Source organism: Narcine bancroftii, chromosome 13, assembly GCF_036971445.1.
Source record: "Narcine bancroftii isolate sNarBan1 chromosome 13, sNarBan1.hap1, whole genome shotgun sequence".
NCBI classification, from domain to species: Eukaryota; Metazoa; Chordata; class Chondrichthyes; order Torpediniformes; family Narcinidae; genus Narcine; species Narcine bancroftii.
In genome coordinates, this window is record NC_091481.1 from 60,958,580 (window position 1) to 60,974,527 (window position 15,948).

Here is a 15,948-nt window from a genome sequence, read left to right on the forward strand (position 1 = left end):
TCGTGCAGTTGGATAATCATGTTGAGGAACTTTGGGGGACATCCGATGCGCTCTAGTATTTGCCAAAGCCCTTTCCTGCTCACGGTGTCGAAGGCTTTGGTGAGGTCAACAAAGGTGATGTAGAGTCCTTTGTTTTGTTCTCTGCACTTTTCTTGGAGCTGTCTGAGGGCAAAGACCATGTCAGTGGTTCCTCTGTTTGCGCGAAAGCCGCACTGTGATTCTGGGAGAATATTCTCAGCGACACTAGGTATTATTCTATTTAGTAGAATCCTAGCGAAGATTTTGCCTGCAATGGAGAGCAACGTGATTCCCCTGTAGTTTGAGCAGTCTGATTTCTCGCCTTTGTTTTTGTACAGGGTGATGATGGTGGCATCACGAAGATCCTGAGGCAGTTTACCTTGGTCCCAACAAAGCTTGAAAAACTCATGCAGTTTGGCATGCAGAGTTTTGCCGCCAGCCTTCCAGACTTCTGGGGGGATTCCATCCATACCTGCTGCTTTGCCACTTTTCAGTTGTTCGATTGCCTTATATGTCTCATCCAGGGTGGGAACCTCATCCAGCTCTAGCCTTAGGGGCTGTTGAGGGAGCTGGAGCAGGGCGGAATCTTGGACTGAGCGGTTGGTACTGAAAAGAGATTGGAAGTGTTCTGACCATCGGTTGAGGATGGAGATCTTGTCGCTGAGGAGGACTTTGCCGTCTGAGCTGCGCAGCGGGCTTTGGACTTGGGGTGAGGGGCCGTACACAGCCTTTAGAGCCTCGTAGAAACCCCTGAAGTCGCCAATGTCCGCGCTGAGCTGTGTTCGTTTGGCGAGGCTAGTCCACCACTCATTTTGGATCTCCCGGAGTTTGCGCTGAAGATGGCTGCATGCGCGACGGAAGGCTTGTTTCTTCTCTGGACAGGACGGCTTTGTAAGGTGAGCCTGGTGGGCAGCTCGCTTCTTTGCCAGCAGCTCCTGGATTTCCTGGCTGTTTTCGTCAAACCAGTCCTTGTTTTTCCTGGAGGAGAAGGTAACCTGAGTACATACCACGTGCAGGCACACATGCAAGTTACATTGGCACAGACATCATGGGCGCGTTCTTGTGCTGTCTTCTGTGCAATGGGATTGTCTAAAAGTGGCATAGGCAGAATGGCATTCTATGCCATGAGGAAATGTGAGCTAGGTTGCTTAAATGCATTGTGTAAATGTGAGCTGATTGCTTTGCAGATGAAATTCAAACTTCGAGTTTATTGTTCACTGGTGGATCAGAGAGGGACACCACCCTTGACTCCAAGTACACACTTGAGGCATTGAATGACAGCAAATCCAGCAACAACAGGAGGTAACTCAGTGCCTGCAAGATCTCTCCCTCTATTTCTCTCTCTTCCTTGATCTTGATCTCTCATCCTCACTATTGATCTCTCACTGCTCCTCGATCTTTCTTTCCCCTGATCTTCTCTATCTATCTTTCCCTAGATCTCTCTTCCCCCCACCTCCTCCCCCCCACCCCATCGACAGAGACCTCGACACCTTTGATACCACATTTCTAACCCTCACAACAACACCCCTCACCTTCACTTCCCACTCCCTCAATACCTCCCTCCACTTTCACTCACCCTTGATACCTCTCTACCCTTGTTCACTCTCCATACCACCCCTCCATCCTCACTGCGGCACTATTCCTCCATCTTCAATCATCCTTGACGCCTCCCCCTCTGTCCCCCTCACCCTCTGACTCACTTGCCTTCTTCCCCGCTTGCCCCCCTCACACCCACACCACCCTCCCCCCCCCCCCCCCACCATGCCTCACCTTCCATTGCTGTGTCTTTACAATAAGAAGTGGCTCAGTTCCAGGTGCCGGTTATGTTTGGGTTGTGTTGCTGCAGGACGCTCTATTCCTCCTTGTCGCTGCCAGATCTCACCAGCATCCGCGTTGACACTAAGCACAACCGCAAAAGCATTCTCAATGATCTCACCATCACCGACGGCAACGCGGCCAGCATCTTGGCCAACTCTGAGCGTCGAGGTTCAGAGCCTCAGCAGAAATATCAACAGCAGCTGAGGGTGAGTTTGATCCAGGATCTCTCCTTCAGTACGTTACCATCTATCCCCCACAACCATTCATTAGCATTGGACAATAAAGGCCGTTCCTGACTCTCCCACCAGTGGAAACATTGACCCTGTTGAGTCCACTTTGGTTTTAAAACATGAAGAGCAGTTGAGCAAGGACTGATTTTTATTGAGGTTTGGAAGAATGATAAGTGGTCAAGGTGGGGAAGTGAAACATGCAAGTCTGTGGATCCTGTGATTGTGGGTAAAAACACAGGATAAATTCTTGAGGAACTCAGCCGGTCTTGCAGTGTCCATAGGAGGTAAAGATATATGACCGAAGTTTCAGCCCTGAGCCCTTCTTCAAGGTGTAAGCAAAGAACAAGAAGCCGTCAGAATAAAGAATGAAGACTGGCCGGGGAGGGAAAGAGTCCAGACCAATAAAAGGTGGATATGGTAAGAGGAAAGGTTTTAGCTCTGTGAAAGGAGACAGAGGGGAAAGAGGAGAGAGAGTGAGAGTGCTGGGGAAAAGAAATGGGGGGCTGGATTAACAGAAACTGGAGAAGTCAATGTAAATGCCATCCAGTTGGAGGATGGTGTTCCTCTAATCTGTGGGTAGTCTCAGCCTGGCAGTGAATGAGACCATGGACCACAAGGGAAGGGGGTGGGGAAATTGAAACTCCATGGCTCAAATGCTTTCCCTAAACATTTGCCCTTTCACCCTTAATCCATGTTCTCTTGTTTTAATTTCACTTAACCTCAGTGGAAAAATCCTACTTGCATTTACTCTGTCTGTACACCTCATTATTTTATCAATCTCTGTCAAATTTCTCCTCGTTCTATTACGCTCCAGAGAATAAAGTCCTGGCCTAAATTTTTAAAATTTAGACATACAGCACGGTTAAAGGCCATTTCGGCCCATGAGTCCGTGCCGCCCAGTTTACATCCCATTAACTTAATATGTTTTGAACTGTGGGAGAAAACTGGAGCCCCGGAGAAAACCCACGCAGACACAGGGAGAATGTACAAACTCTTTATAGATAGTGCGGGATCCGAACCCCTGTCTGGTCCTCATTGCTGGCGCTGTAAGGGGTTGTTACACCAACCGTGCCGCCCTGTTTAACCTTTTCCTGTAACCAGTGGCAGGGGAAATCCATTCCTCGAATTGAACCCACGATCTGCACCCTTGGGGCGGAGAGCAGCCCTGAAGCTCGGCAGTCACGGCAACGTCCTGCGGTGAGGAGTTGGGCTGGGTTTAGATCCCAGAGGTAGGAGCATAAAATCTGGACATCCTCTGTGTTTAAATGTTTCCTCAGGTGGAAGGTAGAGGTGGACAGAGGATCGTGCAGCAGAACTGCGCAGGGAAGGATGCCTTCTGGACCTCACATCATTGTGGCTTGCCGCATTCATTTCAGTTTCGGCAGAGCAAAGGTGAGTGTGCAAAATCAGTCAGAAACGTGCTTCCATCTGCCATTAGTTTTCTCCAAGGAGACCACTTGAGGCAGCTCTGATCTTTGCTCTATCTTTGCAAGGATGCCTTGAGTTCCTAAGGTGGCAAACACCAAGAGGAGATAATCCACAGACACTTGATGACTTTGAGGGTCTTTCTTTTGCTTCTATTTCTCCTTTTTTTGGGGAATACTTTCATTTTTTATTTCTCCTTTTGATGGTGGAGCCTGTCGATGTGCCTTTAAACTTTGTGCGCTACGTTAACCACACTGTTAGGGCACCGCTCCGAGTTTAGCTCTTACAGTGCCAGCAACCGGGGTTCGAATCTGGTGCTGTTTGCGAGGAGTTCTCCTGTATCTGCATGGGTTTCCTTTGGGTGCTTCAGTCCTTCCCACCCTTCAAAATGTACGGAGGTTGTAGGTCATTTGGATGTAAATTGAACGGCGCGGGATCATTGGGCCGAAAGGGTTTGTTGAAATTAGAAATTAAATTATATTTAGTGTATATAGCAATAAAGGACTATTAAATCCTTCCTAAACCCTATTCCCTCACAAGCTCTGGTACCTAAAAGTAGATGCTCATTTGAAGAGTTAAACAAAATGTCCAGATGATGGGGTCAAATACAATACACAAAAGTGCTGGAGAAACTCAGCAGGTCACGCACCGTCCATAATGGTAAATGGTAACCAGCATTTCCTATCTGAGCCCTTCGTCAGGTCAGAAGGGCTCAGGCCCGAAATGTTGATAGCTGTTTACTTCATGTGGTTGATGCGTGATCTGCTGAGTTCCTCCAGCACCTCTACATATTGCATTGTTCTCACTTACGTGGCGGTTACAGTGACCAGGGTTCGAATCCAGCGCTGTCTGTGCAGAGTTTGGACTTTCTCCTCGTGGGTTTCCTCCGGGTGCTCCGGTTTCCTCCCACCTTACAAAACGTAATGGGGGTGTCGGTCAATTGGGTGTTACTGGGTGGCACGGGCTCGTGGGCTGGAAGGTTTTCTGGTCTAATGCGGCAAGGGCTTGCCTACTTGTTGCTTAGAATTGGTGTGTGTGTGTGAGAAGAATGTTAATTTTTAAAATTTAATTCAGACATACAGCACATTAATGTTTTGAACGGCGGGAGGAATCCGGAGGCCCCCCCGGGGAAATCACTCACAGACACGGGAAGAACGCACAAACTCCTTACAGACAGCGCGGGATTCAAGCCCTGGTCCTGATCACTGGTGCTGTAAAGGTGTTTGCTAACCATTATTCCAACTGTGCCACCCAAAAATATATTGTCCGATATGATGTACCAATGGACTGGTGGTCAGTTCGGCCTCTCTTCCTCCCTCGTGACTGTCCACACTGCACCCAATCATCCTCCCCTCTCATCGGCATTAATTTATGGACTTCTAGCCCACAGGACACTTCAGAGGATGCTTGAGGGCGAAGGGCCACTGAGTAGAGACTCCTTCTACATCCGGGTGAACCTCGATATTCTGGGCCAGGTTGACAGTTGCTCCTTGCAGGTGAAATGTGACGAGATCTTGCACGTGCTGGACACTGCGCGCCACTCAGGCAGTGAGTGGTTCTGTGCTCGTGTGGATCCAGTCACCTTGCAGGACCTTCAGCAAGGAACCATTCCCAGTTGTAACAGGTACAGTGATGTGGGGGAATCATCCAATGTTAATTGACAACATTACCACATCAGCCACTGAACTGGAGGTGGGAGCAAGAGGCTGCTCGCTGGCTTAAGCTTTTCCAGCCTTTCATTGTTGCTTCTGATTCCATAGAACATTGGAGGACAGTGTAGGCCCTTTGGCCCATGATGTTGTGCAGACCCATATATACCTACCAAGAGAAAATGAAACCCACTCGACCTTATAACTCTCTATTTCCCTTTCATCCATGTGACTGTCTAAGAATCTCTTACATGCCCCTAATGTTCAAGCCTCCCCCACCACCCCTGACAAGGCAATCCAGGCACCCATGACTCTCTGTGTGTAAACCAAAACGTACCCCCGATGTCTCCTGTAAACTTTCCTCCCTTCCCTTTATACAGATGTCCTTTGGTATTTGCTACTCTCACCCTGGGATAAAAGGTGCTGGCTGCCCACCCTATCTATGCCTCTCATAATCTCATAGACCTCTATTAAGTCAACTCTCGTCCTTCTTCATAACAAAGAGAAAAGTCCCTTGCCTCATAAGACATAGTTTCCAATCCAGGCCACATCCTGGTCAATCTTCTCTGCACCCTCTTCCACATCCTTCCTGTAATGAGGTGACCAGAACTGAAATGTTCTAAGTAAAAAACACAATGTTGGAGAAACTCAGCAGGTCAAACAATGTACCAAGGATAAGGATACATCACCATCGTTTCAGGCTTGAGGCCTTCATCAAGGTGTGAGCAAAATATAGGGAGATTCTCAAACAAAAATAGTGGGTGGGGAGGCTAATACTATAATCAATATTCAATAATAATAATCAATATTCTAAGTGTGATCACACCAGAGATGTATAGAGCTGCAACATTACCTCACGACTCCTGAGCTGAATCCCTCAATTAATGAAGCCCTGCATGCCATAAGCCTTCTTAACTGCCCTATCAACCTGTGTGTGGTGATCTTGAGAGATCTATGGATTTGAACCCCAAAGGTCCCTCTGTTCTTTTAAATGTAAATGTGTACATACAGCACGGTAACAGGCCATCTCGGCCCATGAGTCCGTGACGCCAAATTTACACCCAATTATTCTACAACCCCACCCCACCCCATCCGTTTTGAACGGTAGGGGGAAACTGGAGGCCCCGGGGGAAACCCACGCCAGGCACCGGGAGAATGGTCGCAATCTCTGGCGCTGTAACCCGGTCACCCCATAATTTTGGCATCACCCCAGATGGGGCTCAAACCCACAATTCCCGGCTTAGGAGGCCAGTGCCTTATCCACTGGGGCTTCCGCACTGTTAAGTCTCCTACCATTAGCCATGCGCTCCGCCTTCAAGCTTGACCTTCTAAAAGGCGTCTTTAGCCATTTTGATCTCCTGCCCCTCATTTCCTCTCGTATTGTGGAGATTGTGCAGCTCAAAAATCGGCCCTTCTTCCCAAACCATCCACGAGGACCAAGTTGCCTATACGAGCTCGTCACATTCGCCTGCTCTTTGGCCATATCTCCCGCACCCTTTCCCCGTCCACATACCTTTCAAATTACATTTGTACCACTTCCTCTGGCAGCTCCTTCCACATACTCACCAATTACTATATGGGGGGAAAAAATCACCCGTCAGGTTCCTTATAAATATTTCAGATTTATTGACAGATATGTACATGACATCAGATACAACCTTGAGATTCTTTTTCCTGTGGGCGTGGTAGAATTACCACTAATTAGTAGTGCAAAAAATGAACTGTACAGTGTAAACAAATAAAGACCTGTAAACAAACTGTGCAATACAGAGAGAACAAAAAGAAAATCAATGAAGTGCACAAGTAAATGAGTCTCTGATAGAGTTTGTTGTTGGGGGAGAGGGAGCAGCTACTCCTGAACCTGGTGGTGCGAGTCTTGCAGCACCAGTACTTCTTTCCTGATGGCAGCGGTGAGAACAGAACGTGTGCTGGGCGGCGTGAGTCTTTGATGACTGCTGCTGCTCTCCAACGGCAGTGTTCCCCATAGGTGTGCTCAATAGGGGTGGCGGGTTCCTATGGCAGCTCCTTTCACACACCCCACCAGTCACTGTGTGTGGGGGAAATAAAATAATCACCCCTTAGGTTCCTTATAAATATTTCCTCCACTCACCTTAAATTATGCCATCTAGTTTTAGATTTCCCCATTTGTGGTGGGGGGGGGGGGAAGAGGAGGTAAGATTATGACTATTCAACTTATGTATGGTCCAATAGGGTACTCCTCCTCCCCACCCCCACCCCAAATCCAGCCTGCTGCACTCCAGGAAATAGAGTCCCAGCTGATCAGCTCTCTCCCACTTTAACCTTCAGAGCCAATGACCTCCTCCTGAATTTATGTTGTAATCTCTTCCCTGCATAATGCTCCACATCTAGCAGCCCTGAGACCGATTAGCCATTGACTTCTGAAGCTAAGATCTGAGGTGTTGACCATGTTGTTTGTGAAGGGAGTTGACCAGAGATATCTCTCTCTCTGTTTCAGAGCTTACCAACTACTCATGGTTAAAATTTATGCACTAATTGGAAACTTACAGAAGAAGAGAACAAAAAAGGTATCTTGGGAATCGACCTCCATTCTCCATTAAACCCCCCCCATGCCCTTCTTCTTCTACCTGTGGCCTTTCCCCCAGCTCTCCCTCCCCCCCTCTCTCTTTCTCCCCCCTTTTCCCTCTGTCTCCTTTCACAGAGCCAAATTTGATTCCCACCTCTCCTCATATCTAATTAACACCCTTTGTTGGTCTGGACTCCTCCCCCTGCCCATCTTCTCACTCTTTCCTTTGCTTATACCTCGAAGGGCTCAGGCCTGAAATGCTGGCCATCTATCTTTACCTCCTCTGGACTGGCTGAGTTCTTCCAGCATTTCTGGGTTGTTTTTACTGCTTCCGACTTTTGTGCTTCACTCTTGGTTGTGCCTGTGATGCACAGATTACATGGTTGATCCTCCGGTCAGTGATGTTGTGTGATAAGTATTACCCTGCCAGCCTGATGAGCAAATACAGAAGGAACCAGTTTCTCATTGGCCTTGTCACCTTACCAGGCATTGGTCCAACTGCTGAGCTTAGCTGTGTTATTATCCTTTTATGGCCATTGAAGATTGTGACTGCTATTCACGAGGTTTTCATGAAATGTTTTTAATTATGAAACATTCAAAGTTTTCATTAAATTAGAGAAATTTGTCCCTCAGGAGAGGGCTGCTGGCCCCTTGTCTTGGGCCTGACTAACAAGATTTCCCAGCCCCAGACCATGAGAATAAATGAACTGGGAGCAGAAGTAAGCTCCTTTACATTTCTTGTGCTAACTGTGCAAGAAATTTCCCACCCTGTAAGAAAGTGCAGTTGAGCTCCTTGTTCCCACAGGCACAATCCCTTGTAAATGTTTCCTCGATTCCCCCTCTGAAGGTTTGGTGCTGCCGTGGGTGTAAACCTCTGGTTAGTGGCCTCCCTGCTGGGGTGGGGGGGGGGTGGTGGTGGAGTTGATCATATCTCCGGGCCTCAGGAAGTTGAATTGTGCGGGAATCAGAGACAGGCGGATGAAGAATTCAGGAGTGAATAAAGAGAAGCTGGAAAGGCAGGCAGCATCCAGGAGGAGAAATAGCCCACCAAAAGTGGGCAGCTCGGCTAGTGCAACACTGTTTCTGCGCCAGCGACCGGGACCTGGGTTAAAATCAGGCACCAGGCTTCACTCCATTGAGGACATCCTAATGAGAAGATGTCTTAAAAAAAAAAGATAGTCTCTATCCTCAAAGACCCCCCACCACCCAGGCCATGCCCTCCTTACTCTGCTACCATTGGGAAAAATGTACAGGAGCGACCACTCACCGTATCTGCGTGGGTTTTCCCCAGGGGCTCCAGTTTCCTCCCACCGTTCGAGACATATCAAGGATGTGGGTCAAATGGGCATGAATTGAGCAGCACGGACTTGTGGGCTAAAAGGGCCTGTTGCTGTACTGCTTGTCTTAAATTTAAAATAAAAATTAACGCTTCAGGTCAATAAAAGGTCTTGACCTGAATGCTACCTGACCTGCTGAGTTATCTCGAAACCTTTCTTTCTTCAGTCACGATTTCAGCATCTGCCAATTTTCAAACTGAGAACTCGTGCACAAAGCCACTGGGCAATAACGGATGTTTTTTTTTCTACTTACTGTTTGTGCTTTATGATCTTCATGAAGAACTGTGACAAGTTGAAGACATTGTGTGGAGATGAGGTGAGGATTGTGGCAGCAGCCATTCACCAGAAGGTCTCCAGTGCCAGTAGCCTTTCCCTCAGCCCCTGCTGTGAAGGTGAGTGAATGGAGAAAGCGCCTCTACTTCTTCAGGAGTTTGCAAAGGTTTGGCATGACACCAGAAACCTGGCAAATTTCTACAGGGGTGTGGTGGAAAGTGTGCATCATGGTCTGGTATGGGGACACCAATACCCCTGAGTGTAAAGCCCTGCAAAATGTGGTGGACCCAACCCAGGGCATCACAGGTAAAACTGTCCCCAACATCGAGAACGTCTACAGAGGGTTTGTTAACTCGGCCTGCATCACGGGCACCAGACTTCACTCCATCAAGGACATCCACATGAGATGATGTCTGAAAAAAGTAACCTCTTTTCACTCTGTTCTCATCAGAGAAAAGGTACAGGAGCCTAAAGACGAGCACTCAGCGGCACAAGGACAGCTTCTTCCCCGCTGCCATCAGATTCCTGAATGATCAATGAACCAAAGACACTGCACACGCTCTGTTCTCACTGCTGCCATCAGGAAAGAGGTATCGGTGCCACAAGACTTGCACCCACCAGGTCCAGGAACAGTTGCTCCTCCTCCACCATCAGACTCCTCAACGTCAAACTCAGTCGGGGATTCATTTAAGGACTTGCGCACTTTATTGATTTTCTTTTTGTTCTCTCTCTATTGCACAGTCAGTTTGTTTACATTCTTTATCCGTTACAGTTCTTTGTTTGCTTACATGTTTACGTTGTGTACAGTTTATTTTTTGCACTACCAATTAGTGGGAATTCTGCCATGCCCACAGGAAAAAGGAATCTCAGGGTTGTATGTGATGTCATGAATGTTCTCTGACAATAAATCTGAAATCTCCCTCCTCAGGGAGTTTACAGAGCAAACCCTGCTTTTGATAATGAATTTAACGTCAGGGACACAAGTACAATGTCCAGATGCACCAAATTGACCTATAACATCCAGTATGTTTTGAATGGCGGGTGGCACAATTGGTGTAGGTAGTTAGTGCAACATCTTTAAGTGCCAGATAGTGAGTCCAGGGTTTGAATCCTGCGGTGTCTGTAAGGAGTTTGTACGTTCTCTCCGTGTCTACATAGGTTTTCCCAGGGGGCTCCGGTTTTCTCTTACTGTTCAAAATGTAGGTTGATTGGGTGTAAATTTGCCGCCACGTACTCGTGGGACGAAATGGCCTGTTACCATCCTGTAGGTCTAAATTTAATTTTAAAACCGGAGACCCCAGGAAAAACACCCTTGCAGACTTGGGGAGAACATACAAATTTCTTACATTCTGCGCATGATTCGAACCCATGTCACTCATCCTCCAACATTTGCATTCTGCATCCTGTTGTATGAAGGCAATCATGTCATATGCCTCCCTCCCCAGCCCATCTACCTGGGTTGCCACTCTTATGGGTCAATTGTCTTTGGTCCCCAAAGTCTCTCTGTTCATCAGTATCTTGGCACCTTCCAAGGGTCATCACCTCACACTTGTCAAAATTAAAGTCCACTTGCCAATTGATCAACTTTATAGCTCCTGCCCTGGCCTTGGATATGCTTCCTTGCTATCCACAAAACCTTCAAATTTCATGTCATCTGAAAACTTAGTAATCATTCTAAACACATTCACATTTAAATTGTTGAAGTATATCACAAACAACGGAGTTCAACATTCAGATTGATTGTCCAAGTACATACGTGACATCACATACAGCCCTGAGATTCTTTTTCCTGTGGGCCAGGCAGAATTACCATTTATTGATAGTGCAAAAAAAAACTGCACTCAGGAAAAGATATGCACACAAAAAAGACAAAGAAGGAAATGTGAAGAAACTGTGCAATACACAAAAAATCTATAATAAATAATGTGCAAAGTAAGGGTTCTTAAATGAGTCCCTGATTGAGTTTGTCATTGAGGAGTCTGATGGAGGAGAAGCAGCTGTTCCCGAACCTGGTGGGGCGAGTCTTGTGACACCTATACCTCTTTCCTGATGGCAACGGCGAGAAAAGAGCACGTGCTGAGTGGTGGGGATCCCTGACGATTGCTTCTGCTCTCCGAGGGCAGCGTTCCTTGTAGATGTTCTAGATGGTGGGGAAAGTTTTTCCTGCAATGTCTTGGGGTGTGCCCATGACCTTTTGCAGAGCTTTCTGCTCTATACCAGACCATGATGCAGCCCACTTTCCATTACATATCTGTAGAAATCAGCCAAAGATTTTGATGTCATACCAAACCTCTGCAAACCCCTGAGTGTCCCAGCACATTCTCTCCAGTATGCCACTGCCTTTCCGACCGAAGAAACAACCTTCCACTTCCGCTCTTTGGTTCCATTCACCAATTAGCCAGCTCCCATGTGCCTTAACCTTCTCGACTAGCCTCCATGTGGGACCTTGTCAAATATATTTTTAACATCCATCCCATCCATCCATGGCCCATCCCTTCGCAAGCTTGTAGCTTTTTAGCTTGATCCTTCGCCCGCCGAGTTTGCTGCTGCAGACCGCTAGGGAAAATGTTTCCCGCACTCTGCCACAGCTGCCAGCCCCTGCTACCAGACTGATGTGTGCTATTCGCCCATAGCTGGGGCCCTTTCCAGTACCGACAGCTAGGTGAGCCGAGCCCGGAGATTTGAAGTCAGGGTTACCTTCTCCTAGCCTATGCCTGAAGAGGCAAAACCTGCAAGGCAGCAGGTGGTTTGAATTCAGAGTTTACCGCCTCTTAGCTTTTGCCTAAAGAGGCCTTGCCCACAAGGCAGCGGGTTTAACATCCACACAGACAATATTTGTTATCCTGCCTTCGTCAATCTCATGAAGAATTGAATCTATATTATTTTCTGGAGTTGAGGAGAAGGAGCTGTGATGAAACATCAGTTCCTGAAACTGTAGATGAGCTGTTTCCACTAGTGGGAGAATCTCAAAAGAAGGGACATAGGTACAAGATAAGGGGATGCTGATTTGAAATCTGGGTGTTTAGGAACTCCTCCTGGCAGAGGATGGTGAATTTCTGGACTTTTTTTAACCCAGAGGTTTGTAGATGCTGGATAACAGGGGGCAGATAGAGGAGAGAGAAATATCGAAGAGTTGAGGGTGATGGGAAAGAGATCTATCAGCCGTGATCATATTAAGTGGTGGGACAGGTCGTAGGGGCTGAATGGCCTGCTCTCAATACTCGTGCTGATATTAAATGGTTTCTCTACCACGTCCCAACCTGGGCAATGAACAAGCCACAGTTGGTTAAAATGCATTCTATTCCTGTGATTGAGACAGAATCTCATATAGAGGAACGTGAACTCCAGATTCCAGATCAATCTGCTGTGATCAAACTCTTAAATGGACCTCTCATTGGTAAAATAACACTCTTGTATTGCTTTCCTCTATAGCCTGCACTTTGTCACACAATATCCAGCACTTTTGGTCTTCCTTTAAGACAACACCCTGTACTTTAGGTTTAATATCATAATATTTGATGTGTTGATGTGCCTGGATAGCATGCTAAGTGATTATTTTCACTGTATCACTGTTAAAGCTGTGATGTTCTGCTTCAATTGCAGAGCAGAATGAAAAGGTTTTACCTTACAGTCTAGTTCAGCCGATCAGTGTGCACCAAAAGCGACCGGTGCTCTTCATGCCGACGATCCTGGCCAAGCCTCTGATCCAACGTGTCCTCCAGTTGCCGGCCTCCACAGAGTTTGATGTTGTGCAGCCAGGTAGGAATGGCCCCTCTCGAGGTGTCTATGCAAGGTGGCCACCTTTCTCTGTCTCATGGGACGGAATCATGGTCCATGATGCCATTCTACATGAATCCCATTTGCCTGCATTTGTTCCGTACCTCTTCACCTCTTTCCTATCCATATATCCATCCTTTCAATTACATTGTCATCCGATTAACCCGACAGAACAGCGCTCCCCAGTCCTCGCTGCAAAATCAAGCAAACACACATCCAGATATAACACACGCACAGACAAGCGATATATACGCTTTTTGTTTGGGTGCCTCTCTACATTTTTTTCATACCTTAATGAGGGGCTCAAGTCTGAAATGTTGGTTCTGCATCTTTATCTTTGCTGTATAAAGTACACTGTTTGACCTGCTGAGTTTCTCCAGCTTTGCATTTTTAAAACATGTGCAGTACTTTTATACAATTAAAAATTCTGTTATCTGGAATTCAAGCAACTGGGAAAAAAAATAGTGGAAAAGAAATAGGTTAAAAAAACCCCAAAAGTTTAACCCCTTGTTGCCAGTTCACCAATCACGCAACATGCAATCTCAAGCAACCGGAAAATTCACTTATCTGATATTTACCAATTCCTATAGGTGCCGTGGGTTTTAATCTATGTCTATAAAAACAAATAAATATTGTTTACTAAATAGTAGATTCTTTGCGGGGTTGTATGAGCAGTTCAATCAGTCGTTCAGCAGTCTCGCTGCCCGTGGGAAGTGTTCAATGATGTACTTCTATCTGCCAATGGCAGCTCATTCCAGACCAGCACCATCGGTGAGACAAACCTATCCCCCAGACAAGCACCATCGGTGTGACAAATCTATCCCCCAGACCAGCACCATTGGTGAGACAAACCTATCCCCCAGAGAAGCACCATCGGTGAGACAAACCTATCCCCCAGACCAGCATCATTGGTGAGACAGACCTATCCCCCAGAGAAGCACCATCGGTGATACAAACCTAACCCCCAGACAAGCACCATCGGTGAGACAAACCTATCCCCCAGACCAGCACCAGCGGTGAGACAAACCTATCCCCCAGACCAGCACCATTGGTGAGACAAACCTATCCCCCAGACAAGCACCATCGGTGAGACAAACCTATCCCCAGACCAGCACCATTGGTGAGACAAACCTATCCCCCAGACCAGCACCATTGATGAGACAAACCTATCCCCCAGACAAGCAATGTCCGTGCGATAAACCTATTCCCCAGGCCTCCTTTAAATTTATTCCCCTCCTTCTAGTTTCCTGATTTCAGATTTCAAGAATCCTTTGTTGTCACGTAATAGTACAGAACATGTAATATTACATGAATTTGCCTTCTGTCCGTTGGAAGAAAGACAGAGTCACCATTAACATCACCCCTTACAGTCAGAGGGAAAGAGAAGCAAAAGAAAGTATTTTCAGAGTCACTGAGTGCCTGTGGATTCGCCTCCTACTCCTGCAGCCACATGGACTCCTGTTTGATTCGTTGGCCACCCAAGCTCTGGATCCAAACTTCTGACATATGATCGGGAAGCCCTCCTTGCCCCCGTTACCCATACCTGGTCCCTGTGAGCCAGCGTCCAGCGGCCTGCATGGCACCCCAGACCGCAGGTTGCCCGCAGGTTGCGCGGGTCCCTCTGCCGCCGAGCCACTCGTTGGTCCACAGTTGTGGTCACCTTCTCTTTGGGGTCATCTCCCGTGCTTCTCCTTCTCAATGGGGCGGTGGGGGGGAGTGTTCTCCCCGTTCCTGGTGCCCCACGCTGGTCCGCTGCTCCCTGGGTCCACAACCCCTCGTGGCCGCTGCCGAGCGCAGGCGCCACCCTCTTGGGCACAGACCCTGAGGTTGCAGAACTTTAAAATAAACACACGTGGGCTCCTTCAACAGGCCATTTAAAGCCTGACCCGAGCCATCAGCCTTGGAACTGGGCCCTCCTTCCATAGGTAAAGAGATTCTGCTCTCTATTCTATGTCGTAATCTAGATGTGTCTTTATTAAGTTTATTGATGCAACCTCTATTCCTTCCTTGGGCAGAGAATTCTATAGATTCCCTATTGCCTGACCACAGGGAGTCTCTTTCTAGGGTGGGGTCTTTTCTTCTCCTAGGGCTAAAAACATACAGTAAATGCTGGAGGAACAGAGTCCATAAGAGATAAAGGTGTATTACCAACGTTTCAGGCCTGAGGCCTTCCTCAAGGTATAAGCAAAGAACAGGCTGGCCCCTTAATTAAAGACTAGAGAGAAAGGGAAAAGAAGGGATGGGGAGGAGTGCAGACCAACAGCCAAATGGTCAGGGTCGGTGCCAAGGGGAGGCATCCGCAGGCATTAACTCCCCCCCCCCAATGAGGTACTGTGGACCCCCCAACCCGCTCGCAGCCATTGCCCCCACCCACCACCCCAAAGTGAGGTCTCGTAACCCCCGCCCCATCCGCAGCACTAGCTTGCGTCAAGCATCATGGGCGCCTAGCGTCACTGGTCTCCACGCAATATAAGAAGCATCTTTGTCGGAGAGAGGGACGACACATGGAGGAGGTTCAGGTGGGCACCACCACTGGCTGAGTGAGTTTTTGAGCATCAGATTGGGGCCCCCCCTCCCCCCCCCGATCAGACTTGTTCTGGTGCTGACCCTGCAAAAGGTGTTAATTGGATATGATAAGTGGGGGGTGAGAATTGATTTTGGCTCTGTGGAAGGAAACTGGGAAAAGGGAAGAAAGAGAGAGAGAGAGCTGGGGGAAAGGTGACAGGTGGGGTGGGGTGGGGGGTGGTTTTAATAGAAACTGGAGAAGTTGATGTCAATGCTATCTGGTGGGAGGGTGCACAGATGGAAGGTGAGATACCTTGCCTCAAATTTGTGAGCGGCTTCAATCCGGCAGTGCATGAGACCATGGACAAACG

General features: G+C 47.7%; 1 protein-coding gene across 9 annotated transcripts in view; it reads left to right on the forward strand.

Annotated features, from left to right (window-relative positions):
• Nucleotides 1-15,948, forward strand: part of LOC138748135 (caspase recruitment domain-containing protein 11-like) — a 76,803-nt gene that overhangs the window by 51,839 nt on the left and 9,016 nt on the right. For 8 of the 9 annotated variants that reach the window (XR_011347818.1, XR_011347819.1, XM_069907851.1 and 5 more), the window contains 7 exons: nucleotides 1,206-1,320; nucleotides 1,865-2,042; nucleotides 3,344-3,458; nucleotides 4,875-5,115; nucleotides 7,617-7,686; nucleotides 9,303-9,414; nucleotides 12,899-13,054. Coding sequence is in view for 7 of the 9 variants with exons in the window: in XM_069907851.1 (XP_069763952.1) it covers nucleotides 1,206-1,320; nucleotides 1,865-2,042; nucleotides 3,344-3,458; nucleotides 4,875-5,115; nucleotides 7,617-7,686; nucleotides 9,303-9,414; nucleotides 12,899-13,054 (987 nt within the window). In the remaining 2 variants the exon portion in view is untranslated. Of the gene's footprint in view, nucleotides 1-1,205; nucleotides 1,321-1,864; nucleotides 2,043-3,343; nucleotides 3,459-4,874; nucleotides 5,116-7,616; nucleotides 7,687-9,302; nucleotides 9,415-12,898; nucleotides 13,055-15,948 lie in introns of those variants that run through there. The other variant, XM_069907857.1, reaches the window with a different exon arrangement.